Source organism: Carcharodon carcharias, chromosome 4, assembly GCF_017639515.1.
Source record: "Carcharodon carcharias isolate sCarCar2 chromosome 4, sCarCar2.pri, whole genome shotgun sequence".
NCBI classification, from domain to species: domain Eukaryota; kingdom Metazoa; phylum Chordata; class Chondrichthyes; order Lamniformes; family Lamnidae; genus Carcharodon; species Carcharodon carcharias.
The window spans coordinates 23531925-23559093 of record NC_054470.1 but is presented as its reverse complement, the minus strand read 5'-3'; the positions used below and the strand labels follow the sequence as shown (position 1 = coordinate 23559093).

At 43.7% G+C, this 27169-nt stretch overlaps 1 protein-coding gene across 1 annotated transcript in view; it reads right to left on the bottom strand.

Annotated features, from left to right (window-relative positions):
- The window catches only part of pcsk5b (proprotein convertase subtilisin/kexin type 5b), a 458035-nt gene that overhangs the window by 70429 nt on the left and 360437 nt on the right, over positions 1-27169 (bottom strand). Inside the window, exon 24 of the mRNA XM_041185989.1 lies at positions 19212-19280. Coding sequence (XP_041041923.1) covers positions 19212-19280 — 69 coding nt within the window. The remainder of the gene's footprint in view (positions 1-19211; positions 19281-27169) is intronic.

The following is a 27169-nucleotide window of genomic DNA, read 5'->3' as shown; positions in this document are numbered from 1 at the left end:
ATTTTCATTCACAATTTCATAGATTTTGTCAGGTTTCCACTGTCTCCTTGTGACTATGAATTTACAACAACAACCAAAATCTTGGAATGGAATCTTTATTTGTAGAATAGATATATGTTTATTTAAATGCTGACTAACACCTTGCTCAGCCATTGAAGATGAACCATTGGCATAACACAAATTACTATACAGTAATATGTTTAAGCTGTAACTGCGGAGATGTTCGTGATGTCAATCAGCATCTGAAAGGAAATAACGATTACTATTCTGGTTAAAACTCTTCGAAAGAATTCTGTCCAGGAATCATAGAAATTTAAATAGGATTACTTAGGAGATATGGCACAAAAACAGGCCATCTGGCCATTCCATGCCAGTGTTTACACTTCACTTGAGCCTCCTTCCAGCTTTCTCTGTTACTGTAGGTTTGTCTCAGGATTCCCTGTTCTTTTTAAACTCGAGAAGACATCTTGCTGGAGGCAATAGTTTTTCATTCAATTTTCATGATTTACATCACTAACTATTTACAAGTTTATAGAACATCAGGACATAGCTACAGCTACTCTCTGAGGTGCTTCTCATTCATCTTCTCTCGCTGATTGACATCAGATTTGCACTTTTGTGAATTTTATTCTATTTTCTCTGAAGAAAGATTCTACAAGGATTTTCACTGTACCCTCATATCACTATTGTTGCCTACACCTGTCAGACAACAGAAGTTCATTTTACTGGGCTGGGACAGATTTGAATCATGGCTACATCACTTAATCTGCTGTTTCTTTGGTTGTGAAAAAGAAAATTCAGCTCTGTAGAGAGTTGTACGAAGTTGACACTGATACACATTGTACACCATGTATACTGATAACACAAGAAATGTTCATGCTTGACGAATGACTGCTAGCTCCTGTTGGTTAGATTAGATTGGTCTTCTTTCAGCAATCAGCTTCATTTCTTGGTTTGTCATATAATTGGGTCAAATGTGGAATGAGTTGCTGATTATTCCTTTTGTGTAGCACAAGCCAAATATATTTGTTCTTCAATATACTACCAATATACAATCTGAGATTACATACATTACTTAGGTCTCCCTCTCTAATGGAAACACCAGGTGCAATATCATATTTAACAGATCCTTTGACTTGGTTCAAGAGAACTGAACTTGTTTGCGTTAAGAAAAGATGATTGAAATGGGATACGATTCAAATATTTGAAATATTGAGAAATGATCATTATGCAGGTTATTCTAGTTTGAACAAGACTGACTTGAATGGGATGAGACAGAGACTATCCATGATAAACTGGGTAAATCTGTTACTGGATAAAACAACAGGAGATCAGTAGAAGGTATTCAAAAAAAATTGACACGATACAGAACCACAGTTTATACCTCAAAGGGGCAAAAACTCTACTTGCCAAAAAAACCATGAACAACTAAGGTGGTAAGGGATAATTAAAAGAAAAAACATACAAAAATGCAAAAACTAACACAAATCCTGGCAATTGGGAAAGATGCAAAGAACTGTAGTATAAAGGGTGAATAGATGAGATATGCTAATGTATGACGTAGATGATGATATACCACTGATATCAGTCAGTCCTGTGTTAGACTCTTGTGAGAAAGGTTGGGATCACCTTAGGAACTGCAGGCCCACTCTGTAACCTGTTTTGATGTAGTACTAATAAACAAGTGTTAAACAGATACTGGAGTATGACAATAGTCTGTCTAACAACCAAATCCCACACCTAGAGTCCAAAGTAAAGGATCCACTTCAAAACATGGTGGCCGCAGTGAAAATATTGATGTAAAAAAACCCACATTGGTGTAATTGAAGGAGCTGCAGAATGAAGAGCTTTTTGAAAGCAGCTCAAAAAATTTCTGCGGAAGAAGGAGACAAACTGGAGAGAGGTAACGATGACTGTACACGGTGAGCAGTCCCTGTCCTTACCCTGCCATTTGCCTGCCTCGAAGGCCTGCAGAGAGATCAGCAGTGGGAGTTATGGAAACACCATTTTCTTCGGTATCGAACAGCGTCAGGTCTTCACACAAAAGAGTCAAAGCTTCATGTTTGTTCCTTTCTTTACGCAGTAGGTCCAGCAGCAGGTGACATTCTGCTAAGGCGGAGGGGGGGGGGGGGGTTGCAGGAATCCATTCTTGGAGCCTTTGATACCTTTTTTAATCTACCATGGAACCCTGTTGTTGAGCAGGCAGTTCAATAAACAATGCAGCCCCAATTCCCAGCACCGAATCAGGCTATAATTTGTGGTGACTTCGAGGCTTCACATGACTCCGTAGATGGGTAGGCTCGTGGGCAGCTGCCCCACCCACAAGAAACTGTCAAAACCAAGAGAAAAGGGTGAGAAAATCCACACTGGCAACCATTTTGTGACGCTTGCGTTGTGGCACAAAAACCCAGCATAGATGCCAAGACTGACCAGCAGAGGGCACAAAATGCTTCCAGTTTGGCGAAACTGGACATTTCAAGCATTTCTGCAAATCCAGTCATTGTAATCAAAGTCAAAGGCCAGAAAGTATTTATGAAACACATTCCTTCTGAGAAATGGAAAGTCAAGAACACCAAAAAATTACAGAGTTCCCAGGGGATGTAGATAGCCTTAATCCAGACCACTGGCCATTTATAGTCCAAGTTCAAGGCTTCAATACCACTTTTAAAATTGATACAGAAGTTGCTGTTAACACATCAGCAGATGAGCTCAACTGGCTTCAGCCAATGACCCTTCATCCATCAGTTATCAAACTACAAAGCCCAGGCAGCAGAGACCTTCCAATCAAAGACAGGATTATTGTCCCTCTTTGCTACAAGGGGCGACAGATCATTGAATCTCTCTATGTTCTTCAAAATCAACGTACATCCTTATTGAGTGGTGATGTTGGCATACTTCTAAGAATCCTAGAAAAAAGGTAATGCCCACCATTTAAACCACTCACTGTTTTTCATGCAACAATCTTTAACCTTTTATTTAGAAGCAGTGGAAATTCAGCCTTCAGAACCTGAGGAAGTTTATACAATCAGCAGCAAATTCCTTTCTTTCACAGAAACACCATCCATTAGACCCCGGGCAGACAAGGAAGTTATGAATCTCTGTTCTTCACAAAGTAAGGCCAGAGATGGCAGATACAGAAGACACTACATACCCATGAAGACCTGCTGAACTTGAATTGGCTCTTCCTAGAAAGTGATGAGGAAGAATCCCTTGCAGTACTGAGTGATCTCTTGAAGATTGAGGTCCTAGAGAATGGTTTGTTTTTCCTATTGATGCATTTTATGAAGTCTCTGTTGTCTTTTTAGAAGAGTCAGCTGTACTTTTGGGGCTGAGCAACATTTATATCTTAGATCCACTGAATTTACTGATGTATTGTTTACTTTATTTCCTGTTGTTCACAAAAAGTCTTCTACAGAAAATGCTTTGTCTGAGTCTAGGTTACAGTCCACAGAGGATCACACCGCTCAAGAGCTTTTACCTTCCCAGGGTGAAAGTCAATTGACATCCAAACCTCAGTCCTGGCTGAAAATCTTCCTTCCCAAGATGGCAGTCAGTGCAGAAGCTACAGTAGAACCTTTAGCAATTTGAAGCGGCAGAATCCTGCACAGCAACCTTGCCCCAGAGTTAATTGCTTACAGGACATCTGTCTAATTATAGAAGATGAGGCTGTCTTGTCTCCATGTTCTCAGCAATTTTTCTCATTGCCCATAGTGGAGCAGCCTTGTACAGAGAGGAGTGTGGCTGTCTTACCACTGCCTACAGAAAGTAAGGGGCCCTCCTGAAATATCATTGGGAAATTATCCCTTCTTCTTTTCCTGACAGTCTTAGAGGAAGTTGGCCATTTTTTCCTTCGTCATCTGAGTTTATTGAAATCTCAAGTCTTCAAAGCCTTTTTAGCCAATACAGCTGTGACAGTCATTCCTGGATCTGAAGATCATTTCTCTTCTGAAGCTTCTTCCCAGAGTCCTTTGTGAGAACAACAAGTTCCTTAGAGTGGCCTGAGTTCTTCTCTTCTAGTCCCAGAGGGTCCAAAGGTTGATTCTCTTCAGTCTTCCCTTTTGGATCAACCTTTTGTTGAAAAGTCTTTGTTGTCTGTGCAATTCGGTCATCCTGAAGTCTACACTCTGCCTCCCAGCAAAGCTGACAACAATGATGTCCTATTCTGCAGATGAAGTTGTCCTACCAGATGTAGAGGAAAGCTCTGGTGTCTCCAAGACGTCTTCTCTAAGCACCAAGAATGCTGAATCCTGAATCCAGGACAGTGACTTGGGAAGGGGAAGAGTAGGAGTTGGAGTTGGCTAGAATCTGTAGTTATTAAAAGGGAGTTATAGAAACGTAACATAAATAGGTAAAGCCATAGGCTGGAATTTTCCGTGCCCGCCGGTATCGGGCGTGTTCGGTGGTGTGAGCGGACAATATGGCGCGATCAGTTTCACAACGGCGTGAAAACCCGCCATTGCGGCTGGCAGGTAAAACATCGGTTTACCTGCCCATTACTGCACTTAGTGCAAATCTGGGATAATTCCACCCATAGTTTCATGTTGTTAGTAAAAAATAGGATAGTATACTTGGGGAGGTGTAGTATAAAGGGATAACGTATGGGAAACGCTAATGTTATGATGTAGATGATGGTGACCACTGACATCAGTCAGTCATGTGTTAGACGCGAGAGCGAGAAAGAAAGAAGTTGCAATCATGCCAAGGAGCAACGTGCCTACTCAGTACTACATCTAAACAAGTTAAAAATAAACAAGTGTAAATCAGATACCAGAGTGTGTCTAAAACCAAGTCCCACATCGAGAGTCCGAGGTAGAAGAACACATCTCAGAACAAGAACAACCAAAGGTGGCAAAACAGTGAGAGCCACAAAAAAGGAGTATGAAAGGGCCATCAAAATCAACGGAAAAAAATTACAATTACATTAGAAAAAAGAGAGTTGTCAGGAGCAATGTGGGCCACTGATAGTGATCATATTGCAAATGGAGATAAGGCAATTGCGGACATGTTGAACAATTACTTTGCATCAGTATTTACAGTAGAGGAGAGGATAGCATGCTAGACATCTCAAGGAAATTAAGACTGAGACAGGGATGAGGGCTCACTAAAATTAATGTCATCAAAAAAAAAACAGTAAATGAGGAAAATAATGGTCTCCTGAATCCTTTGCTTTCCACCCTAGAGTTTTAAAGGAAGGAGATGAAAACATTGCAAATGCCCTAATTATAATCTTCCAAAATTCTGCTTATTAGGAATTTTTCTTTTAGATTGGAATATAAGGCATGTCACTCCGCTATTTAAGAAAGGTGAGGGAAACGAGGGAATTATTGATTTATAGTTAGCCTTAACATCTGTTGTCAGGAAATTATTAGAGTCTATAATTAAGGATAGAGTGACTGAACACTTGGAAAATTTTCAGCAGATCTGAAAGATATTAATAGGTTAAGTGAATGGGTAAAACTGTGGTAAGGGTGAGACCATCTACTTTGAACCTAAAAAAGAAAAGAGACTTGCATTTATATAGTGCTTCCTACAACCACTGGACATCTCAAAGCACTTTACACCCATAGAATGATGTATTTCTGAAGTGTAGTCACTGTTGTAACATGTGAAATGTGGCAACCATTTTGCACTTAGCAAGCTCCCATAAACAGCAGTGTGATAATGACCACATAGACTGTTCTTGTGATGTTGAACATTTTGATCATATCACCCCTTAACCTTCTAAATTCCACAGAAATATAAGCCTAGGTTGTGTAAAGCAGGGTGTTTTCTAAATGGTGAGAATCTGGAAACAGCGGAATTCCAGAGAGATTTGGAGGTCCACGTACATAAAATGTCATGGGCAGGTACGGAAAATAATCAAAAAAGCCAATGGAATTAGAGCCTTTATATCTACAGGTCTAGAACATAAAGGGGGCAGACGTTATGTTATGGATATACAAAGACTTGTTTAATCTACACCTGGAGTACTGTGAGCAGTTCTGGGCACAATACATTAGGAAGGATATATTGGCTTTGGAGGAAGATCAGCATAGAAGCCTAGGGCAGAATTTTCACCCCTGTTGGGGCTGGGGGGGTGGGGGTTGGGGGGGGAGGGGTGGGTTGTGCAGGGGCGGGTGCAAACCCAATCGGTCAGCGCCACCATTTTATGTGGGTGGGCCAAATAAGGCCCACCCAGTGTGACGGGCACCTGGAAGCGCTGAGCGCTCCCTGTGCGGGTGGAGGGGGGATTCTGAGTTGTGGCATGCATACGAAAGAGCGCAGAAATCTCCCTGCGGCACAGAGGTGCCTCAGGGAAATTAGTTTAATTTTAAACATCTAAATAAAGAAATTAAAAATTTTTAAAACATGTCCTCTCATGTGACAGTGCCACATGAGCTGGGACATTTCAATTAATTTAAAAAGAAATGTTAAATTGAATTTTTAAACACGGATGAGGTTCCATGAAAAATTCGAAAGCCTTAATGTTGGACGGGCAGCTCATTTTATAAATTCAATTAGTTTTTAACAGGCCTTTGACAGTTCAGCAGGCGCACGGGCTGAGTTGGCTGCATACCCGCTGAACGGATAATCTAAATGATGCGCGGTGACCTCGGGACACCTGCCCGTCACAGCCTGTCATTTTATGCGTCAGTGAGCGGGTCCTGCCCCTGCCCACCAACCCCAAAATCCTTCCCCTAGACTTCAAGGGTTAAATTCCAAGGAGAGATTATACAAATAGAAGTTGCATTCCGTGGAATTTAGAAGGTTAAGAGTTGATTTAAACAAAATTTTCACACTTTAAAGGGCAACAGCTGGCTTAGATAGAGAGAAATTATTCTTGCTGGGTGGGGAATCTAGGGGCAGGATTTTTTGCCCCACATGGGGATGAGCATAGAGATGGGACGGCACAAAAAATCTTACCATCAGGCGGTGTACCGGTTTGTCAACTCCATCCCAGCTGGGCCATTTTCCCAGAGGTTGAATGGAGACCATTAGGGCTGCTCAGCCACAAGTGGCAAGTCGTCAACTGATCTAGCTAAGGGCCTATTAAAGTCTATTGTCTGAGGCTGATTGGAATTTATCCAGAGGCATCACCAGTCAGTGTAATTGCTCTTACTCTGACCTCAGCCTCTGGCAGTGTTCAAGTGGAGCTCAATATAAGCTTGAGAAACAGCACCTCACCTATTAATTAGATATCTTACAGCCTTTTGGACACAAGATTGAGTTCAAAGTTTTCAGAGCGTAATCTCTTCCCCTACTTTGTTTGCTTTATTTCCGGACAAATGCGAGGTAATGCATTTTGGAAGGTCTAATACAGGCAGGAATTATACAGTAAATGACAGAACCCTTAAGTGCATCAACGGGCAGAGGGATCTGGGTGTACAGGCCCACAGGTCACTGAAAGTGGCAACACAGGTGGATAAGGTAGTCAGGAAGGCATATGGCATGCTTGCCTTCATTGGCAGGAGTATTGAGTATAAAAGCTGGGAAGTCATGCTGCATCTGTATAGAACGTTGGTTAGGCCACACTTTGAATATTGTGTGCAATTCTGGTCACCACATTACCAGAAAGATGTGGAGGCGTTGGAGAAGGTGCAGAGGAGGTTTACCAGGATGCTGCCTGGTCTGGAGGTTATTAGCTATGAGGAGAGGTTGGAGAAACTCGGATTGTTCTCACTAGAGCGACGGAGATTGAGGGGCGACTTGATAGAAGTTCACAAAATTATGAGTGGCATGGACAGAGTAGATAGTCAGAAGCTTTTTCCCAAGGTGGAAGAGTCAATTACTAGGGGACATAGATTTAAAGTGAGAGGAGAAAACTATAAAGGAGATGTGCGGGGCAAGTTTTTTACGCAGAGGGTAGTGAGCGTCTGGAATTCGCTGCCAGAGGAGGTGGTGGAAGCAGGTACGATAGTGGTGTTTAAGAGGCAGCTTGACAAATACATGAATAGGATGGGAATAGAGGGATACGGACCCCGGAAGTGCAAAATGGTTTAGTTGACGGGCAATATGATTGGCGCAGGCTTGGAGGGCCGAAGGGCCTGTTCCTGTGCTGTACTTTTCTTTGTTCTTTTGTTATCTTCGCAGGCTTCGGTTTAACTCGTGTTTTTCTCTTGTTTTTGCTTTCCGACAGCAGCTGTTCATCATTCCGTCATTCATATTTCCTTCAGACACATCTTTTCTTCCTCTACTTGTCCCATTATCTCTCCCTTTGGCCCTACCCCACCAGCTCATTTGTCATTAATCCCTCCTGTCTTCCATCCTATACTAGACCTTTTGTTCTTTTTCCACCTCCACCCCTACCCCCACCATTATTTCCTTAAAACTTGTTACATTTCTAACTTTCCCCACTCCTAATGAAAGGTGACAGATTTGAGATATTAACCCTATTTCTTTCTCCACAGTTGCTGCCAGACCTCCTGGTTATTTTGAGTATTTTCTGTTTGTGTTTCAGGTTTCCAACATTTGAGGTATTTTGCTTTCATCTCGCTGATTTCTGTCCTGGGAGTGAAAATGTCCAGGACGGCACTTGCTGAAAGGTAACTGGTCTCAAGTTTGACTTGATTTCCATTTTGAAGAGAAGGTGACACCTTGAGAACTTTGGCCACAATATTTACAAGGAAGGAACGAGGGAGTTGGTTTGGGAAAGGCTGTTGGAGAATCCAGAATTCCCAGTAGTGCAGCGGAGCAAAAGAGAGGGGATGCTGGACTGGCAATTGGGAAAAGGGAAAGTCAGAAAAGATTGTGGGGCAAAATGCAGGGATTAGATCAGCGATCAGAGCGATTGCTGTGGTTGGGGATGTGATGAAGGTGGATCAGGAGAAATCATCAAACAGAACAGCAGAATTTGGGCACAAGCAGTGATCTAAAAAGAAAATGCCAGTTTTATCCTGCTGCTCCTGCCTCCATTTTACTGCCAGGTTTCTCGAGCCCTGGGAAATATGGTCAGCCAGCAGTAACTTTAAATTAGTTTCTCAACCACACTGTGAGTGCCTGATTTAAATATTAGAATGAGATTGGGTCACAGACATGCCATACAAACCATCATGTTAAAAATGAAGGCATGGGCATATGTGACCACTCAATTACAAGTGACACATTTTTAGATTTTTAACATATCCTCTCAACCCTCTTCCACCTGTTTTGTGAGGTGGGGTTCAAATTCCAAATTTAATTCAGATGGTAAATTGAGTAAGTAGTATTCACTGTATTCAATATAGGTTGGAAAAAAAGCACAAACTTAATGGTCTTTTCTTGTTTTGTTAAAGATAGACTCTAGTATTGTGGCATGTTGTGCAAATGAATGTAATTTGCATGCTATTGCCTCAACAATGCACCAATTGTTAGTCAGTTTTCTAGCTTTTAATACAGACATCAAATTCTCCAATAGGCATCAGTTTACTGTCCATCAAGACAGCCAGCAGTAGCAATCATTTCATTTGTAATATTTACTTGATTCCAGTGAAAGACAGGCACTTTTCAACAACTTCACTGGACTATTTTTAAAATTAAATTCAGTAAAGTTACATCTCCAGTTTTTAAATCGATTCCCGATCTTTCCTGCTTTTACTGGGTACTTCTCCTGAATTCTACGTTATAGTACTGCTGAGGATGCTAAACCAGACAATGCAAGCACATAGATAACCACATAGATAACCACATAGATAACCACATAGATAACCATATAGGAGAAATTGTTTTCAGATCTGTGAAAGCAAAAGGGCTGAGAGCAGATTTATAAAGAAAAAATAATCACAGTCACATTTGTCAGTTCTAGTGTTACGAAACATATCGTCTGATCTGCTGTCATTCCATGGTTACTAGACACCAGGTAATGCTGCAGCTCAAATGTGGAATGGAATAGCAAATGACTGGCAATGATTCTGTGCCATACTTAGATGTATAGTAACCAACCCTCTTGATATCATTTTTTAATCAACTCCTGCTGTTTTTTGTCATGAAAATATTAAAAAGATAAAGACCATATAGGCCATTTTTTAAAAAATTCATCCATGGGATGTGGGCTTCACTGACTGGGCCAGCACATATTGCCCATCCCTAGTTGCCCTTGAGAAGGTGGTGGTGAGCTGCCTTCTTGAATTGCTGCAGTCCATGTGGTGTAGATACACCACACTGCTGTTAGGAAGGGAGTTCCAGGATTTTGACCCAGCGACAGTGAAGGAACGGCGATAAATATTGGAGAGGAACTTCCAGGTGGTGGTGTTCCCATCTATCTGCTGCCCTTGTTCTTTTAGATGGTAGTGGTCGTTGGTTTAAAAGGTGGTGTTGAAGGAGCCTTGGTGAGTTCCTGCAATGCATCTTGTAGACGGCACACACTGCTGCTACTGTGTGTCGGTGGTGGAGGGAGTGAATGTTGTGGATGTGGTGCCAGTCAAGTGGGCTGCTTTGTTCTGGATGGTATCAATCTTCTTGTGATAGTGGACAGGTTTTGAGGAGACAGGAGGTGAGTTACTCGTTGCATGATTCCTAGCCTCTGACCTGCCCTTGTAGTCACAGTATTTAAATGGCTAGTCCAGTTCAGTTTCTGCTCAATGGTAACATCCAGGGTGTTGATATTGGGGGATTCAGCGACGGTAATGCCATTGAACATCAAGGGGCGATGGTTAGATTCTCTCTTGTTGGAGATGGTCATTTCCTGGAACTTGTGTAGTGCGAATGTTACTTGCCACTTGTCAGCCCAATCCTGGATATTGTCCAGGTCTTGCTGCATTTGGACATGGACTGCATCAGTAAATGAGGAGTCCTGAATGGTGCTGAACATTGTGCTGTGCAATCATCAGCGAACATCCCCATTTCTGATCTTATGATGGAAGGAAGGTCATTGATGAAGCAGCTGAAGATGATTTACTTTTTCCACAGACAATGTATAAGTTATTACATCATGGTCAGCATAACCCACTTCCTGAGGTGGATGACTAACCATGGCTAACCTGTAAAATAGACATTGTGACCTTGTTGAAAACCCCTATCCTTTCCTAAAGCACATGACTTACATTTCGATTAAGGTGTGTAAAGTTGCATCTATAATGACCTGAAAATTATTCACTCTTTTATTTCTTATTTCACCAATCTTATTTTTAGAGCAAAAAACAATGCTGTGAAAAAGTAGTTTTCATAAATTAGAATTGTTAGCTTTTAAGCAATAATTTATTTTTAAATATGCCCTTTGTTCCTGACTATGTAGCTCTTTGCACCAAAGCACAAGCCTATTAATCAAATTGGGCTAGATTCTGATTTTGTACAATAATGTAAAACAGATGATACTGAAAGAGAACTCATGTTACATCTCTCCTGAATATTGTTTCCATTCAGGTCAACAGAAATACATTAAATTCTTTCTGAAACACTGTTTGGAAGATATTGAATCTTATTTATTTTATAAAGATTAACTTGGTTTTTTTGGTCTTAGACTTGCAAATAGTTTAAATTATATTTTCTCTCAGAGCATTAAGATATCAGGCAAATCTTTTTCCAACAGGAAGTGAAATATGGAAGGTGAAGTATTGTAACTCATCAGCTGGAATTCTCCCATGCCTCTTGCCTGCAGGATCAATGCCGGGCTAAGGGGGAGAATTTGGTGGGAGGCCCATAAATCGGTTTCAGGCCGGCGTGTATTATCAGCGGGATCTTCCAATGCAGGAATCCCGCTGGAGGCTGGCTTGACGCCGATTTGCATCCCGCTAATGGGATGCAAATGAAGGCCACACTGGAATTGCACACCCTGATTCATTGTTATGCCAGCGGGAAAACACACCAGTCTGGAACAAATCTGGACAAGCGTGACGTGCAAAAGTCTGGACTTAACTTTAGGACTTTACTCAGATCATGGACATCCAAGGAGAAGATGATGCTGGAGGCTTACAGCTACCGGCGCCATCGCATGACGGGTGGATCCTTGTGCACATGGCTCCGCCGCAAAGCAGCTCTCGGAAGGTGGGATGTCTCAACGCAGCAGCTTCGGCCGCAGAGGTTTCAGATCTTCATTGACTTCACTGATGCTTCAGCCCTGCTTCGGAACTTTATAGACTTCGCCGTCGGCTGGTAAGGTGGGAGGGGTTGGGGAGGAGGAAGGCCCAGGTGTGAGTGGGAGAGGAAGGTCTTAGGCAGGGTATGGTGAAGATGAGAGGGTGGAACAAGTTGTCGGGTGGCTGAAAGTGGGAAGGGGGGCCAAGGTGTCATGGGTGGGTGAAGATGGGGGGCAGCGAAGATGTCGGGAGGTTAAGGAGGGGAGGAGATGTAATGGGGCAGAATGGTGCAAGTGGGGAGATAGATGTAAGGGGGAAGGGAAGGTGTAAGGGAGGGAGTTCAAAGGGGGGAAGGGATCCAGGGGGGAGGAGGGTGTACGGGGGGAGGAGGGAGTTTGAAGTTGGGAAGGGTTCAGAGGAGGAAGAGGGAGTACGGAGGAAGGAAGGAGTGAGGGTGGAGCAAGGAGTAAGAGGGGAGGAAGGAGTATGGAGGGGTGGAAGGTGTAAGTGGAAGTGGAATGTCCAGGTGAATGTGTAAGGGAGGGGTTTGTGGAATCAATGATTGCTTCCTGGAGAGCAAATGGTGGACATGACTGGAAGGGATGGTTAGAGTGACAAGGGACAGAGGGAGCCGGTAGCATGGGAGGGTGTGTCTAATGATGGAAGACGCGGCGATGGTGGTTGGTGGGGACATGGAGGCAAACATGCTTCCTGGGGGTGGGAAGGAGTTGGTCGAGGAGGTCAACATGGATGGTGGTGAGGCTGTTTGGAAGGTAGGGAACATACACGTTCAACCTGGACATCCTGGAATGAGTAGGGTTCAGGCTGGAAAGTGACGGTGGGGAGATCAATTGTTATGCTGGGGGTGGTCTATTGTTATGGGGAAAGGACATAGGTGACTGGGGAAGGGGAAATGTTGGGGGGAGGGGGCCTCATCAGAAATCTGACTATTGCCATCCTTGCAATATCAGAAGTGAGTGGAGCCTTGTGTTGGATAGGCACAGGTGCTGCATGAGAGTCTGATCAGTGGGTGGGCAGAGATGCAGGTCAGCTCTGCTGGACAATCGAAAATGAATCCCAGCAGGGGAAGGCGGTCATTGGACTAGCACTCCTGAGTCCCAGGGTAATGCTCAGAGGACCTGGGTTCGAATCCCACCATGGCAGATGGTGAAATCTGAATTCAATAGAAATCTGGAATTAAAAGTCTGATGATGACCATGAAACTATTGTTGATTGTTGTAAAAACCCATCTGGTTCACTAATGTCCTTTAGGGAAGGAAATCTGCTGTCCTTACCTGGACTGGCCTACATGTGACTCCAGACCCACATCAATGTGGTGACTCTTAAATGTCCTCTAACCAAGGGCAATTAAGGATAGGCAATACATGCTGGCTTAGGCAGCGATGCCCACATCCCATGAACAAATAAAACAAAAGGCAGCTTTGAAAGTGTTCAGGACATTGAGATCAGTGTGATGGATGAAGGCTCCATGTGCATGGGAAAGTGCTTGCACAAGGCTCCAGAAGGCTCTGCCAAAGACACTTCTCCTTCCAGAATCACTCATGATCTGGCTGCGCGTAGCTGAACTGCTAATGTAGGGGGAAGATTCTGGGGTGGTGAGGTTGGGGGGGGCGGGGTGTGTGTGCAGGGTGGGGGGACGAGGCTGGGGGGGTGAGGTCTCAGAAAGCATATATAATGACCCTGAATGACAACAGACATTATTTAATAAGAGTGAATATATTTGCAGCTAGTACAGTGACAGTGTTCACCCGTGAAACCACTTGAGATCGAATTTTCTTGATTTTATGTTGCCTACCACTTCTTCTAGGTGCTGCCCTGACATCCGCAGCAGCGGTGGAGGAAGCCTGTGGAGTTGTTTCTCTGTTGCCCTTGATGACTTTGGCGGCCATCCTCTGGAAGCCTTGAGGGCCCCAGCTTATTTTGACTGTCCCCCTGTGGGCCAGCTGCTCCCTCTGCAGTGACAGAGGGTGAGGTTGAAAGGGTATTCGGAGGAAGCAGATAACGTCTAAGAGTCCTGAGTGGATGGCCCAGGACCGTCCAGCTGCCACTCCTCCTCCCTTCATGTGCCCTAGGGCCCTGGCCTGACTCCTTGAGGGGAAGGAGCACCTGGAGGTACTTGCAGTGCACCATTCCCCTCTCGCGTAGCCACTGCATGAACTCACCCATGGCAATGGTGATGGACTGCAGATCTGCATGCATCTCTGGCAGAAACTGGGAATTCTGCTGGACCAGGGTCTCCGTGATGCCCACCATCCTCCCAATGGAGACCTCCATATGTGCACATGTGGGCAGCACTTCGTCAGAGAGCAGTCGGACGGTCTCCTCTGGCTCACATGCCACTCTGTTGAGGATTTCCACCAGCTTCGTGTGATGTTCTTCCGCCTTCTGCTGACTCTCCACCATCAGTTGGAAGCCCGATTCCAGAGACTCGTCATCTGACTTGGGCCTCACAAAAGCCTCTTCCCCTGCAGTCCTCTGAGCGCTGGGGAGCTTGCTGAACCTGCCTCCTCCTGCTGCGGACACGTGTCTGTGCGGTGACCACCAGATTGTGAGACCCTTCCTAAACTAACACTAATACCCACTGAGGTGTGTGTTCCTGAGCTGATGGAGAATGCAAATGACTGCTGTGACCCCTCTGCACATGTGGAGCTCTCTTCTTCTGCTCCATCCTGGCATATCTCTGGGCTGGGGCTGACACCTAATAAGGAGTCTCCTCCTCTTCCTTGGGCCTTAGTCTCTTCCTGGAGGCACCCGTGAGTGAGATAGAAGAGTACAAATGACAGCAACAGCTGCCTCCAACATGGAGACACATTTGACCCTCAGGTTTGCATTGAATGGATGAATCTTTACTAGGTGGAAGGCCAAGAATGAACTCCCCATTGTCAATTGCTCTGTCCTACTCCACTCCTGCGAGCTCAGATGCCCTCCCTTTGAATTGTGGTAGAGACCTGACAAATGTGGGAGAGACCCTCCCCACCCCGCCCTGTCTTCTCATACTCTCGGTGTTGTGACAGAGCTTCTCCTGCTCAAAGAAGATAACACGTTTGTGAGGAGTTGAGTGATGCGTGAATTGGAGCAGTGAAATTGGTTCATTTATCATACCTCCCCTTACAGGATAGCCCACTTTTGTGGCATGTCATCACTGTTGAGAATTCGGCAGAAGGGTTGTGGACCTGCTCCTTCTAGTGCGCTGAGCAAATCCACATGCAAGGGGAAGGCTCAGACAGGCATGTGATTTGTGAAAGTTGCTGGTTCCCTCTACGCCTAAGACAGATCCCCTTCCTTCCCCCACAACCAACCCCCAACCCCCTTCCACGCTGTGTTCCAGGTCTGCTGAAGGGTAAAGGGGGCACAGTGGTCACTCCACCGCTGTGTGGATGCGTTGAAGTGGGGCTGTAAGGCAGGACATGCCATTGCCACTGAGCCTTGGACCCTGACATATTAGAGTCTTTGTGATTTCTGCGACCATCTGATGAGACTTACCCCGGCGGAGTGAATAAGGTCATTCAACCTCTTTTGGTACTGTGTTGCTGACCTCGTGTACACCCTCTGGGCGCTGGTGGCATCGGCCACCTGCGCCCATGCGGCGTTGGTATCCCTACTTGGCTTCCTCCTCCCATCGGCAGGTACAGCATATTCCTGTGCACCTCGACATGGTCCAGGAGGACGCGCAGGAAGGTGCCGCTAAATTTCGGAGCAGGGCTGGTGGATGACCTTGCAAACATCTCTCTGTTTAGGGTCTGACATTGTGGATGTCCAGGCACCTTTTAAATATGGTGCCCAGATATGATGGCAGGACGTGCGCCATCAAGCCTGCCCCACAATGGAATACGGTGTGAAACCCCAGGATGCATAATTAATTATGGTGGGGCTGAAAGATATGTGGTGACTTCCCGTTGAGCTCCGCAGCGGGAGACACTCCCTGACTCCGCCGTCACCACTGGACTAAGTCCCGGATGGCACAATTCTGCCAATCGCCTCTTTACAGATGCTAACTGTATATCTCCCGCACTTTTTGCTTTTTTTTATTTCAAATGTTCAGTGGCTGCCTTTCTTTTCATTTTTCTAATAATATTTCAAAGTGATTTGTGATATTTTGCCACTAGATGGCATCCAATTTCCACCTGGAGCTTTCAGAACTAAGTGAATCCTAACATCTGTAAATGGACCAAATCTGTGCAGATTTCAAACCCTGAAGAAGGGGCTAGCGGGCCCTCATTTTAATGCCTCATTACAAAGGTGCACCTCTGACAGTGTTACATTCACTCAATACTACACTGGAGCGTCAGCCTAGATTATGTGCACAAGTCTCTGGAATGGGGCTTTATGTTCCACATAATAACAATATGTGCTTTTTTTGCCACTGGACTATTCTTAATTTGAAGTTGAACTCATGAAAACCATCTATCGACTTTCAGATGAGATGACAAACCAAGGTCCCATCTGCCCTCTCAAATGGATGTAAAAGATACTGCAGCACCATTTTGAACAAGAGCAGGGGAGTTCTTTCCAGTGTCTTGACCAATATTTATCCCTCAGCCAGCAACACTAAAACAGATTGGTCATTATCACGTTGCTGTTTGTGGGAGCTTGCCATTGCAAATTGTCTGTCACGTTTCTCCATGTTGCAACAGCAAAAAACACTTTGGGAAGCTTTGAGGTCATGAAAGGCACAATATAAATAAAGATCTTTCCTTTCCTTTCTTTAACATCTTCTAATAGATCAAAATAGTTTGAATTGTATCTACTCCGCTGAAATAAACCAAATGAGTTGCCCATTGTGGGACTGAGCTGCACAGGCTTGGAAATTCTTTGCTGAATTAGCACTTCTCAGTTAGGTGTGCAAGGACTCTAAAATCACAGAATGACAGGATTGCTATGGCACAAGACACTACGCAGCATGTCATCTCTGCAGCAGCTCCCTGAATGAACAATTCACCTAGTGCCATTTCCCTGCCTTCTCCCCATAACCCTGCACATTCTTCCTTTTCAGATAATAATTCAATTCTCTCTTGAATGCCTTGATTGAACATGCATCCATTACACTCTCAAGCAGCACATTCTATATCTTAATCCTTCACAGTGTGAACAAATTTCTCATGTTTTCATTGCTTCTTTTACCAATCACCTTAAATCTGTGCCCTTTGGTTCTCAATCTTTCCACCATCGGGAACACTTTCTTCCCATCTACTCTGTCCAGAACTCTCATGATTTTGAGTATCTCTGTCAAATCTCTTCTAGCCCTTCCAAGGAAAACAGTCCAAACAAAACAGTGCCAACTTCTCCAATCTACCTATCTATATAGCTGAAGGTCCTCATCCTTGGAACACTTGTGAATCTTTTCTGCACAATCTCTAATGCCTTCAGGTCTTTCCTAAACTGTGGCGCCAGAACTGGACGCAATACTCCACTTGAGGCCAAAACAAAGTTTTATACAAGTTTAACATAACTGTTCTGCATTGTATTCTATGCCCCTATTAACAAACCCTAGGATACTGTATGCTTTATTAACTGTGCTCTCAACCTGTCCTGTTATGTTCAATGACTTATGCACCTATACACCCAGGTCTCTCTGCTCCCTGCACCTCTTCTTTTAATTGTATCATTTATTTTGTATTATCTCTCCCTATTAAAATGAATCACTTCACACTCTTTTGCATTAAATTTAATCTGCCACTTGTCCACCCATTCCACCAACTTGTCTATGTCCTTTTGAAGTTCTGCACTATCCTTCTTACAGGTTGCAATGCTTCCAAGTTTCATATCATCTGCAAAATGGCTTCAGTCCCTTTGGTTCTAGAGAAGGGTTGAAAAATTTCAGCTAGGATTACTGCTCCTGTTCTCTGTCCAGTGACTTCTATAAAATGCAAGAGTGGGTGCCCAGTCAGAACAGGATTAGGCTGAGCTATGATACCCATAATGAGCAAACAGCACTGTACAAGGTTAATTCATTCAAAATGGGCACTTAGATGAATACTGGAAGGCAGTTGATAGCTGTGGAGTCCTTTCCCAGCAACAGCCATTATTTCCAGAAAGAGTAAAAAGCTACAGTGCTCTTTTTGAATAAGATTTCTGAAAAATTCTAATAGGTTTAAAACCTGCAACCAATCAGTAGTTCTCCTACTGATGCATATGGTAAAAGAAAATACAAGGTATCTCATATGAACCATCTCTGACTGCATCCTTTTGAACACACAAAGTTAATAAGCATCTTGGATTGAACAGAAACTCTACAAGTTGAACAAAAACCTGTTGTTGGGATGTGAGAGAAGAGTTATGATACATTCATTCCAAAATATTGTAACATGTTTTTTAATCGAAGGAGTAGACTCACAGGTGTACCTTACAGGTATCATAGCTTCTGACTTGGTTAAGTAGTACTTGTACCTAATTTAATGATAGTTAGGAACTATTGTCAAAAAAAAACTGGACAGCTAACTGTAATATTTTGCACTCCTATGTGACGTAATCTTTTTCTCCACATATCTGGGCCACACAACTCAGGAGTATGCAGAAATACCATTCCTTATTTTAAGGGCATTACATTGTGCCGCAGTGCTAAGGATTCAGTCAAATTATTTTTAATCATTGCATTTTTTGATATTATCTTCAGAAAAAAAAAGGTGGCTACATAAAACAAATTTACTGAAAGAAAAATATTCATTTAATTTATAACAAAGAACAATCTGGAATAACATAAACATTTTTAAAAGGTCTAGAATGTGATATTTATCCTGGTTACTCAATTGTTAGAGAAAATAATGAAGTGTTATATTAACGCATTTTGATGAAAAATAACCTGATTTGTGTTTATAAATTAAGAATAATGATGACCTATTGCTTAAGACTGCACTGAACATGTGACACTCAATTGCAATTTTATACATGAATTCGGCACATTTGGTTTCTATAACAAAAAATGGATGCAAGCTCTGATTTTTAAAAATTTAGTGTGCTTAAGAAATCAACACTTATTAATCAGCTGCTTAAAAGGAGTAACTCTACTCGGAAAAGAATAGGCTATTTTTCTACCAGCAGAGCTTTCAGCAATGAGTCAGACACATCAAAAGCCAGTGAATGGATCGCTTAATTGGATATGAGAAGGGTGCAGATATATAGGATTAGGACCGCTTGTAGGAGGTAAAGCACCAATTGGACTGGCTGGGCCAAATGGCCTGTTTCTACGTTGTAGTTTCTATGTAATTCTATGTAACAGCTTACCTAACATGCACTTCGCACATCCTTCTCCACACCGCATACACTTTTCATAGTCAGGATCCATGATTTCATCTGTGGATTGTAAATACAGATCTATTGGTGATATAAGTGTGAGGTGTGATTTGCAATGCAAATGAGACTTTCCTGATTTTTCATTTTTAACGATTCTGATAAATTGTACTTTCTGTATTATTGTCTGATCAACTGTACAGTTCTGTAGGCATCAAATCTATTAATTTCCAATTCCAAATCTGAACCTAGGCACAACTGGGCTGACGCAGAGATTGGGATATATATTCAGGACAGGGCTGAGGAAAGACTAAGCTCAAAGTGGGCAGGAGAGGGCTGAATCAGGGAATGTAATTATGATTTCAATTCTGGTTTTCTTAGCTGATTAAAATCCATTGGAAAATAATGAGTAATGAATTAATTCACTTCATAAAGCACAGAATCAAGTGGAATTTTAAGAAAAGTATTATTTGGAATCAAAATTATCATGTCTGATTTATGTTTATCTAAATCTTCAGAAACCCACTCAAAAATTGAACAAGTGGCAACCCCCATCAATAAAATTAATTTACTCACTGACAATGCAAAATGAAATTACAACTAAAAGGTGTGTCTTATGAAATATTGTGAATTAGTACTGTTATGTAAGGTACCTACATAACTAATAATTCAGTGCATCTAATTATAATAGTTTTTGCACATGGTTACATTTATATTATGTTATTGGAATAGAGTTTTAATACAAATAATGATCTTCTTATGTAGTCTCATTATACAGAGGATCTCTAAATTTTGCTAATTTCTTGCAGAAAGTAAGAGAGACCAGTATGACCTGGTACAAGGACATTAACTTCATCCTGCCCTGTCCTCATTTAAGTTAATAGTTTGGATTTTGTGGTCAGCAAAAAAGGAACATGTAAGAAGTTGGAATATTTTTGAAATGACTTAATCATATTTTAATTGAAATTTGTGGTTGAGATTTATGAAAACTATTCAACCTAGGGTGTATTGTATTGTTCAAGCCTGATAAAGGTTTAGTATTAGTGTTAAGTTTGAGTTTTGAGTATTCTCTCATTGTTTCTCAGAATTTCCACGACCTGTCAGGGGTAAAAGTTTACGTCTAACAAACAGCACTGATCATTCACCTCATGGACTGCTGCCCACAGAGTTGTTGTGGTTTTAGAATGGAGGCTTGCTCGAATTGAGCATCTGATCAAGTGCAATGCCCTCTACAGGGGATGAGCAAGACAAGAAACAGCATGACTCTTCAACCAAATAGCTTGATGTATTCACACTGAGCTACTCAGTTTAAACCAGGACGTATACAGCAAATAATCTAAATTGCACTTAATTCACTTACAGAAAGCAAAATAAAGATTGAAAAATATAAACTGGATTAACATAGAGAGAAAAGGCGATGGTAAGAAAAAGTAAAACAACTCTTCTAAGTTTTAAAAACAATTTCCAATGCTAATTACCCTCAAGGAATCATCTGAAAGAAATTAATTTCTTAGGGCCAGAGATGTGGCTGGCTTATCATTTATCACTTATTATGCTGTTACAAACTCTATTCTGAATGCACCAGTCCTAGTTTCTACCCTCTTTACTGCAGAACTGTTGGAAAAGCTCAGAGGTAAAAAACAAAAACCTGCGGATGCTGGAAATCCAAAACAAAAACAGAATTACCTGGAAAAGCTCAGCAGGTCTGGCAGCATCGGCGGAGAAGAACAAAGTTGACGTTTTGAGTTCTCATGAACCTTCAACAGAACTAAGTAAAAATAGGAGAGGGGTGAAATATAAGCTGGTTTAAGGTGGGGGGAGAGAAGTGGTGGTGGGGGGGGGTGGTGGTTGTAGGCACAAGCAAGCATTGATAGGAGCAGATAATCAAAAGATGTCACAAACAAAAGAACAAAGAGGTGTTGAAGGTGGTGATATTATCTAAACGAATGTGCTAATTAAGAATGGATGTCAGGACACGCAAGGTACTGCTCTGGTGGGGGTGGGGTGAAATAAGACTAAAAAGGCATAAAAGGTATAGATTTAAAAATAATGGAAATAGTTGGGAAAAGAAAAATCTATATAAATTATTGGAAAAAACAAAAGGGAGGGGGAAGAAACAGAAAGGGGGTGGGAATGGAGGAGGGAGTTCAAGATCTAAAGTTGTTGAATTCAATATTCAGTCCGGAAGGCTGTAAAGTGCCTAGTCGGAAGATGAGGTGCTATTCCTCCAGTTTGCATTGAGCTTCACTGGAACAATGCAGCAAGCCAAGGACAGACATGTGGGCAAGAGAGCACGGTGGAGTGTTAAAATGGCAAGCGACAGGGAGGTTTGGGTCATTCTTGCGGACAGACCACAGGTGTTCTGCAAAGCGGTCACCCAGTCTGCGTTTGGTCTCTCCAATGTAGAGGAGACCGCACTGGGAGCAACGAATGCAGTAGACTAAGCTGGGGGAAATGCAAGAGAAATGCTGCTTCACTTGAAAGGTGTGTTTGGGCCCTTGGATGGTGAGGAGAGAGGAAGTGAAGGGGCAGGTGGTGCATCTTATGCATGGGCATGGGGTGGTGCAGTAGGTGGGGATTGAGGAGCAGGGGGTGATGGAGGAGTGGACCAGGGTGTTCCGGAGGGAACGATCCCTACGGAATACCGCTGGGGGTGGGGGGGGGGGGGCGGTGAAGGGAAGATGTGTTTGGTGGTGGCATTATGCTGGAGTTGGCGGAAATGGCAGAGGATGATCCTTTGAATGCGGAGGCTGGTGGGGTGCTAAGTGAGGACAAGGGGGACCCTATCATGTTTCTGGGAGGGAGGAGAAGGCGTGAGGGCAGATGCGCGGGAGATGGGCCGGACACGGTTGAGGGCCCTATCAACGACCGTGGGTGGAAAACCTCGGTTAAGGAAGAAGGAGGACATGTCAGAGGAACTGTTTTTGAAGGTAGCATCATCAGAACAGATGCGATGGAGGCGAAGGAACTGAGAGAATGGGATGGAGTCCTTACAGGAAGCGGGGTGTGAGGAGCTGTAGTCGAGGTAGCTGTGGGAGTCGGTAATGGATACTGGTGGACAGTCTATCACCAGAAATTGAGACAGAGAGGTCAAGGAAGGGAAGGGAAGTGTCAAAGTTGGACCATGTGAAAATGATGGAGGGGTGGAAATTGGAAGCAAAATTAATAAACCTTTCCAGGTCCCAACGAAGGCATGAAGCAGCACCGAAGTAATCATCGATGTACCAGAGAAAGAATTGTGGGAGGGGGCTGGAGTAGAACTGGAACAAGGAATGTTCCACATACCCCATAAAGAGACAGGCATAGCTGGGGACAATGCGGGTAACCATAGCCACACCTTTTATCTACCCAGGTCAATGCTACTCATGAATATATTGCATATAAAAGTTTGAATCAATTCATAGGAGATATGGGGTTGAATTTTACAGTGTGGGCTACACCCTCTCCCCACCCATCCCCAAACCTCCCAGATTTAAAGTGAGTGGTGAACCCACTCCAGCTTGACTAGCTTACCCTGTGCCATTTTATGGCCATTGGGTCATTAATGGGCTCGCATGCCTTCCACCCTTATTTGGGAGGATGCCCCCACCTTCGAGAATTGCTGGACTGGCAGCTCACTGCTCCCATCAGTGTCACCAGAACCAGTAGCCACTGCTGAGACTGCAGCCAGTCCCAAAGAAGGCATGCTACGACGGAGCTGGATTTTAAAGTAAGTCTGGGGTCTCGCTGGAGACAGACTGTGGGGGCAGGGGTGGGGTGGGTGCAGGGGAAGGATAGTTTAGGGGGAATAGCTTGGGGTGGGGGGCTTCGAGTAGGCACAGGGGCCCAATAAGGAAACCCTCCCATCCGTGCCTGGGCACCATTCCAGTAGATTTCACCTGTATTCTGGTTAACTTCATAAACAATTGATTTTTACCTTGAAGAAAAAATAAACATAACATTTGGCTTTATCCGCATTCAATGGATCAACTGAACCATAGTTCTGAAGAAGAGTTATATTGGACTTGAAACATTAACTTTGTGTCTCTCTCCGCAGCTGCTGCCAGGCCAGCAGAGGACTTCCAGCACATACATCTCTAAAATTTATTTGAATACCCTTCTCTTTCACTTTCACCCAAGACACTTGTCCCTCTTCCTTGCTTGTGCTCTTTTCTGCAATTCCCAGACATTCTCTACTTCACTAATGCACTCCCAACTGCTAGTTCCTCTATGATGCTTTCACTTCGCTGTTCATGTACAAGTGTGGAATTCAGCAGTTTTGGATGAATTGCAATTTGTGAATTATATAGAATATACAGCACAGAAATAGACCATTAAGCCTAACTAGACTATGCTGTATTTTTATACTCCACATGAGCCTTCCCCTTCCCCCCACCCACTCCTCGCCCCACAACGCCCTGATCTCAACCTTTCAATGTATCTTTCTATTCCCTTTCTTTTTCTTGTGCTCGTCTAGTTTTCATTTGAAAGTATCTAAGTTATTTGCCTCACCTTGTGTCCTGGCAATTGAACCCATATTCTAATCACTCACTAGGTAAAGACATTTCTCCTTATTTCCTATTTGGTTTAGGAGTGACCATTTCTGAGCACTTGATTTAGATTTTCCCAAAAATGGAAACTTTCTGTCCACATCTACCCTGTTCAACTCATTCATTGTTTAATAGACATCTACCAGGTTATCACTAAATTTTCTCATTTTCAAAGGAAAATTTCCCAACCTGTTCAATCTTTCCCAATGGCTGTGGTCTCTCAGTTCTGATAACATCATGCTAAACCATTTTTGTGCATTCCCCACTGCTTCTATGTGCTTTTTATGGTTTGGAACCCATGGGGGCAGAAATTAGCTGGTGTGGCACCACTTCTGGTAGCACTACGCAGACTTATTCTTGATTCTCTTGAGACAAGCAGCGCCACAGGCTGCACCTGAGTGAGCTACATGAACAAATTTCTTCCCACAGAACTGCATGTGCGCAGTACACTAAGACTGGTCTGACCAGTGAAGGGCATAACTTTGTAAACCATCTAGGACTGTATTGGACTAATTGAGTCTGAAGGTGGCAAAAGGCCCAGATAAATGCTGCAGTGGCAGTGAGGTAAGGGCGGAGGTGGAAATAGGTGGTGTTGGTGCTGCTAATGATTTGAGTTTGTAGCTCAGCTCAAGGTTAGGCAAGATGAAGGAAGGGAGAGAAACAGCAAAGCAGAGGGTTTTAGGGGAAATGTTCCAGACTGAAAGCACTGCACTCAACCGTGTTCCTTTATGCTCCTTTGATTTCATTCTGAGGAAGCTGCCAAAGAAAGGAGTGAGTCGGACATTTGGGTGTGGAGTTACAGGTCCCAGCCTGAGTAACTTTAGTCTTACCCAATATTAAGTTGAGGAAAGAATTTGCTCATTCAAGACTTTAATTCAGTTGATCAATTGTACATTAAAATCAAACAGTCAAGATGATGACTGACAAGGGATACTTGGTGGGTGGGGTGGAAACTTGATTAATAAAAGAGTTAATGATGCAAAATCTGGGTGGTGATCATAGAGTCATAGAGGTCTACAGCACAGAAGAAGGCCCTTTAGCTGATCGAGTCTGCACTGGTTAAACAAGTACCTAACTACTCTAATCCCATTTTCCAGCACTAGGCCCATAGCCTTGTATGCCATGGCATCACAAGTATGCATCAAAATACTTCTTAAATGTTGTGAGGTTTTCTGCCTTTCAGGCAGTGAGTTCCAGATTCTCACCACCCTCTGGGTGTAAAAATTCTTCCTCACATCCCCTCTAAACCTCCTGCCACTTACCTTAAATCTATGCCCCCTGGTTTTTGGTCCTTCCACCAAGGGGAAAAGTTCCTTCCTGTCTACCCTATCTATGCCCCCTCATAATTTTATACACCTCAATCATGTCCCCCCTCAATCTCCTCTGCTCCAGGCAAAATAACCCCAGCCTATCCAATCTCTCCTCATAACTAAAACTCTCCAGCCCAGGCAACATTCTGGTAAATCTCCTCTGCACTCTGTGTAGTGAAATCACATCCTTCCTATAATGCGGATTCCAGAACTGCATGCAATACTCTAGCTGGGGCTTAACCAGCATTTTATACAGTGCCAGCATAACCTCCCTGCTCTTATATTCTATGCCTCGGCTAACAAAGGCAAGTATCCCATATGCCTTCTTAACCACCTTATCTACCTGTCCCACTAACTTAACATGGACATGCACACCAAGGTCCCTCTGATCCTCGGTACTTCCCAGGATCCTACCATTCATCGTGTATTCCCGTGCCTTGTTTGTCCTGCCTAAGTGCATCACCTTACACTTATCCAGATTAAATTCCATTTGCCACTGATCAGCCCATCTGACTAGCCCATCTATATCAGCCCACCAATTTTCATGTCATCCGCGAACCTACTGATCAACTCTCCTACATTCAAGTCTATATCATTTATATATATACCACAAACAGCAAGGGGCCCAATACCGATCCCTGTGGAACCCCACTGGACACAGTCACAAAAAAAACCCTCAGCCATCACCCTCTGCTCCCTACTACTCAGCTAATTCTGGATCCAATTTACCTAGGATTCCATGGGCTCTTACCTTCATTATCAGTCTCCTATTCATTATGAGGAGAGATTGGATAGACTGGGGTTATTTCCCCTGAGCAGAGGAGATTGAGGAGGGACATGATTGAGGTGTATAAAATTATGAGGGGCAAAGATAGGGTAGACAGGAAGGAACTTTTTCCCTTGGTGGAGGGATCAATAACCAGTGGGCATAGATTTAAGGTAAGGGGCAGAAGGTTTGGAGGGGATGTGAGGAAGAACTTTTTCACCCAGAGGGTGGTGGGATTCTGAAATCCGCATTATAGGTATCTGGTGGTAGAGGGACCTTATCAAAAGCCTTGCTGAAGTCCAAGTAGACGACGTCAAATGCATTGCCCTCATCTACACACCTGGTCACCTCTTCGAAAAATTCAATCAAATTGGTCAGACATGACCTAGGTGGTCGGAGGCGGGTGGAGGTCAGGGGACCAAGTGATGACTTAGGGAGGAAAAGGAAGTTGTAGACAGGGTTGTAGTTGGATTGAGCAGGGGGTTCTAGGTTACTTGAGAAGGATGTGATGGTGGAATCCCAAGAACAAGAATCCCAGTTTCAGTGGATGACAAAGAGCAAAGCAAGTGTGTCAGGTAAAAGCCCAGGAAGACTCCTGGGACAAACAAATCTCGTCTTGTAGCATTAGGTTGCACTGCAATAATTGATTCAGTGTCCCGAGAGAGAAGTGATGGCCCATAACTCTGAGCTACATGGTGTCAAAACTGAGGGATACCCCAAAGGTGTGCTGGGGAACCACAGCCCCGCTGGAAGTTCCAAGGTGAGGATTGCACAACAATCACCCGGGAAGTTCAAACTATCATTGGGCAATTGCCCTGCAATTGAAACCATCTGAAAATATGATATAAATCACAAACTTCAGGGGTCCCAATTGTCTTACCAGAATAGTTAGCCAGGGAAAGTTAGAAGAATTAAATCCACTTTAACTCCTGGGTAACTATAGTACAGAAACAGCAACCCCACGACCTCCCCCCCCCTCCCCCCCCCACCCCCACCGACCCCCCAAGGGATTCCCTCCCCACCTCTCTGACACCCCCCAACACCCACTGGACTCTCCCCAACCCCCCGAATCACTTTGGCTACCTCTCTGATCCCCCCCGCAGGACTCCCCCAACCCTCCCTGACTCCCTCAGACCACCTGACCTCCTCAGACCACCTGACCCCCACTCCCTCAACCATCCCACCCACTATCCCCCACTGACCACATGACCCCATTCCCACTGACCACATGACCCCATTCCCCCCGACCAGCCAACCCCCACCCCCTTGGCCAACTGAGCACCCCCCATGACCAACTGACCCTTCCACCCCCTAATCATACCCACTTATGTTACAAATTTATCTTCT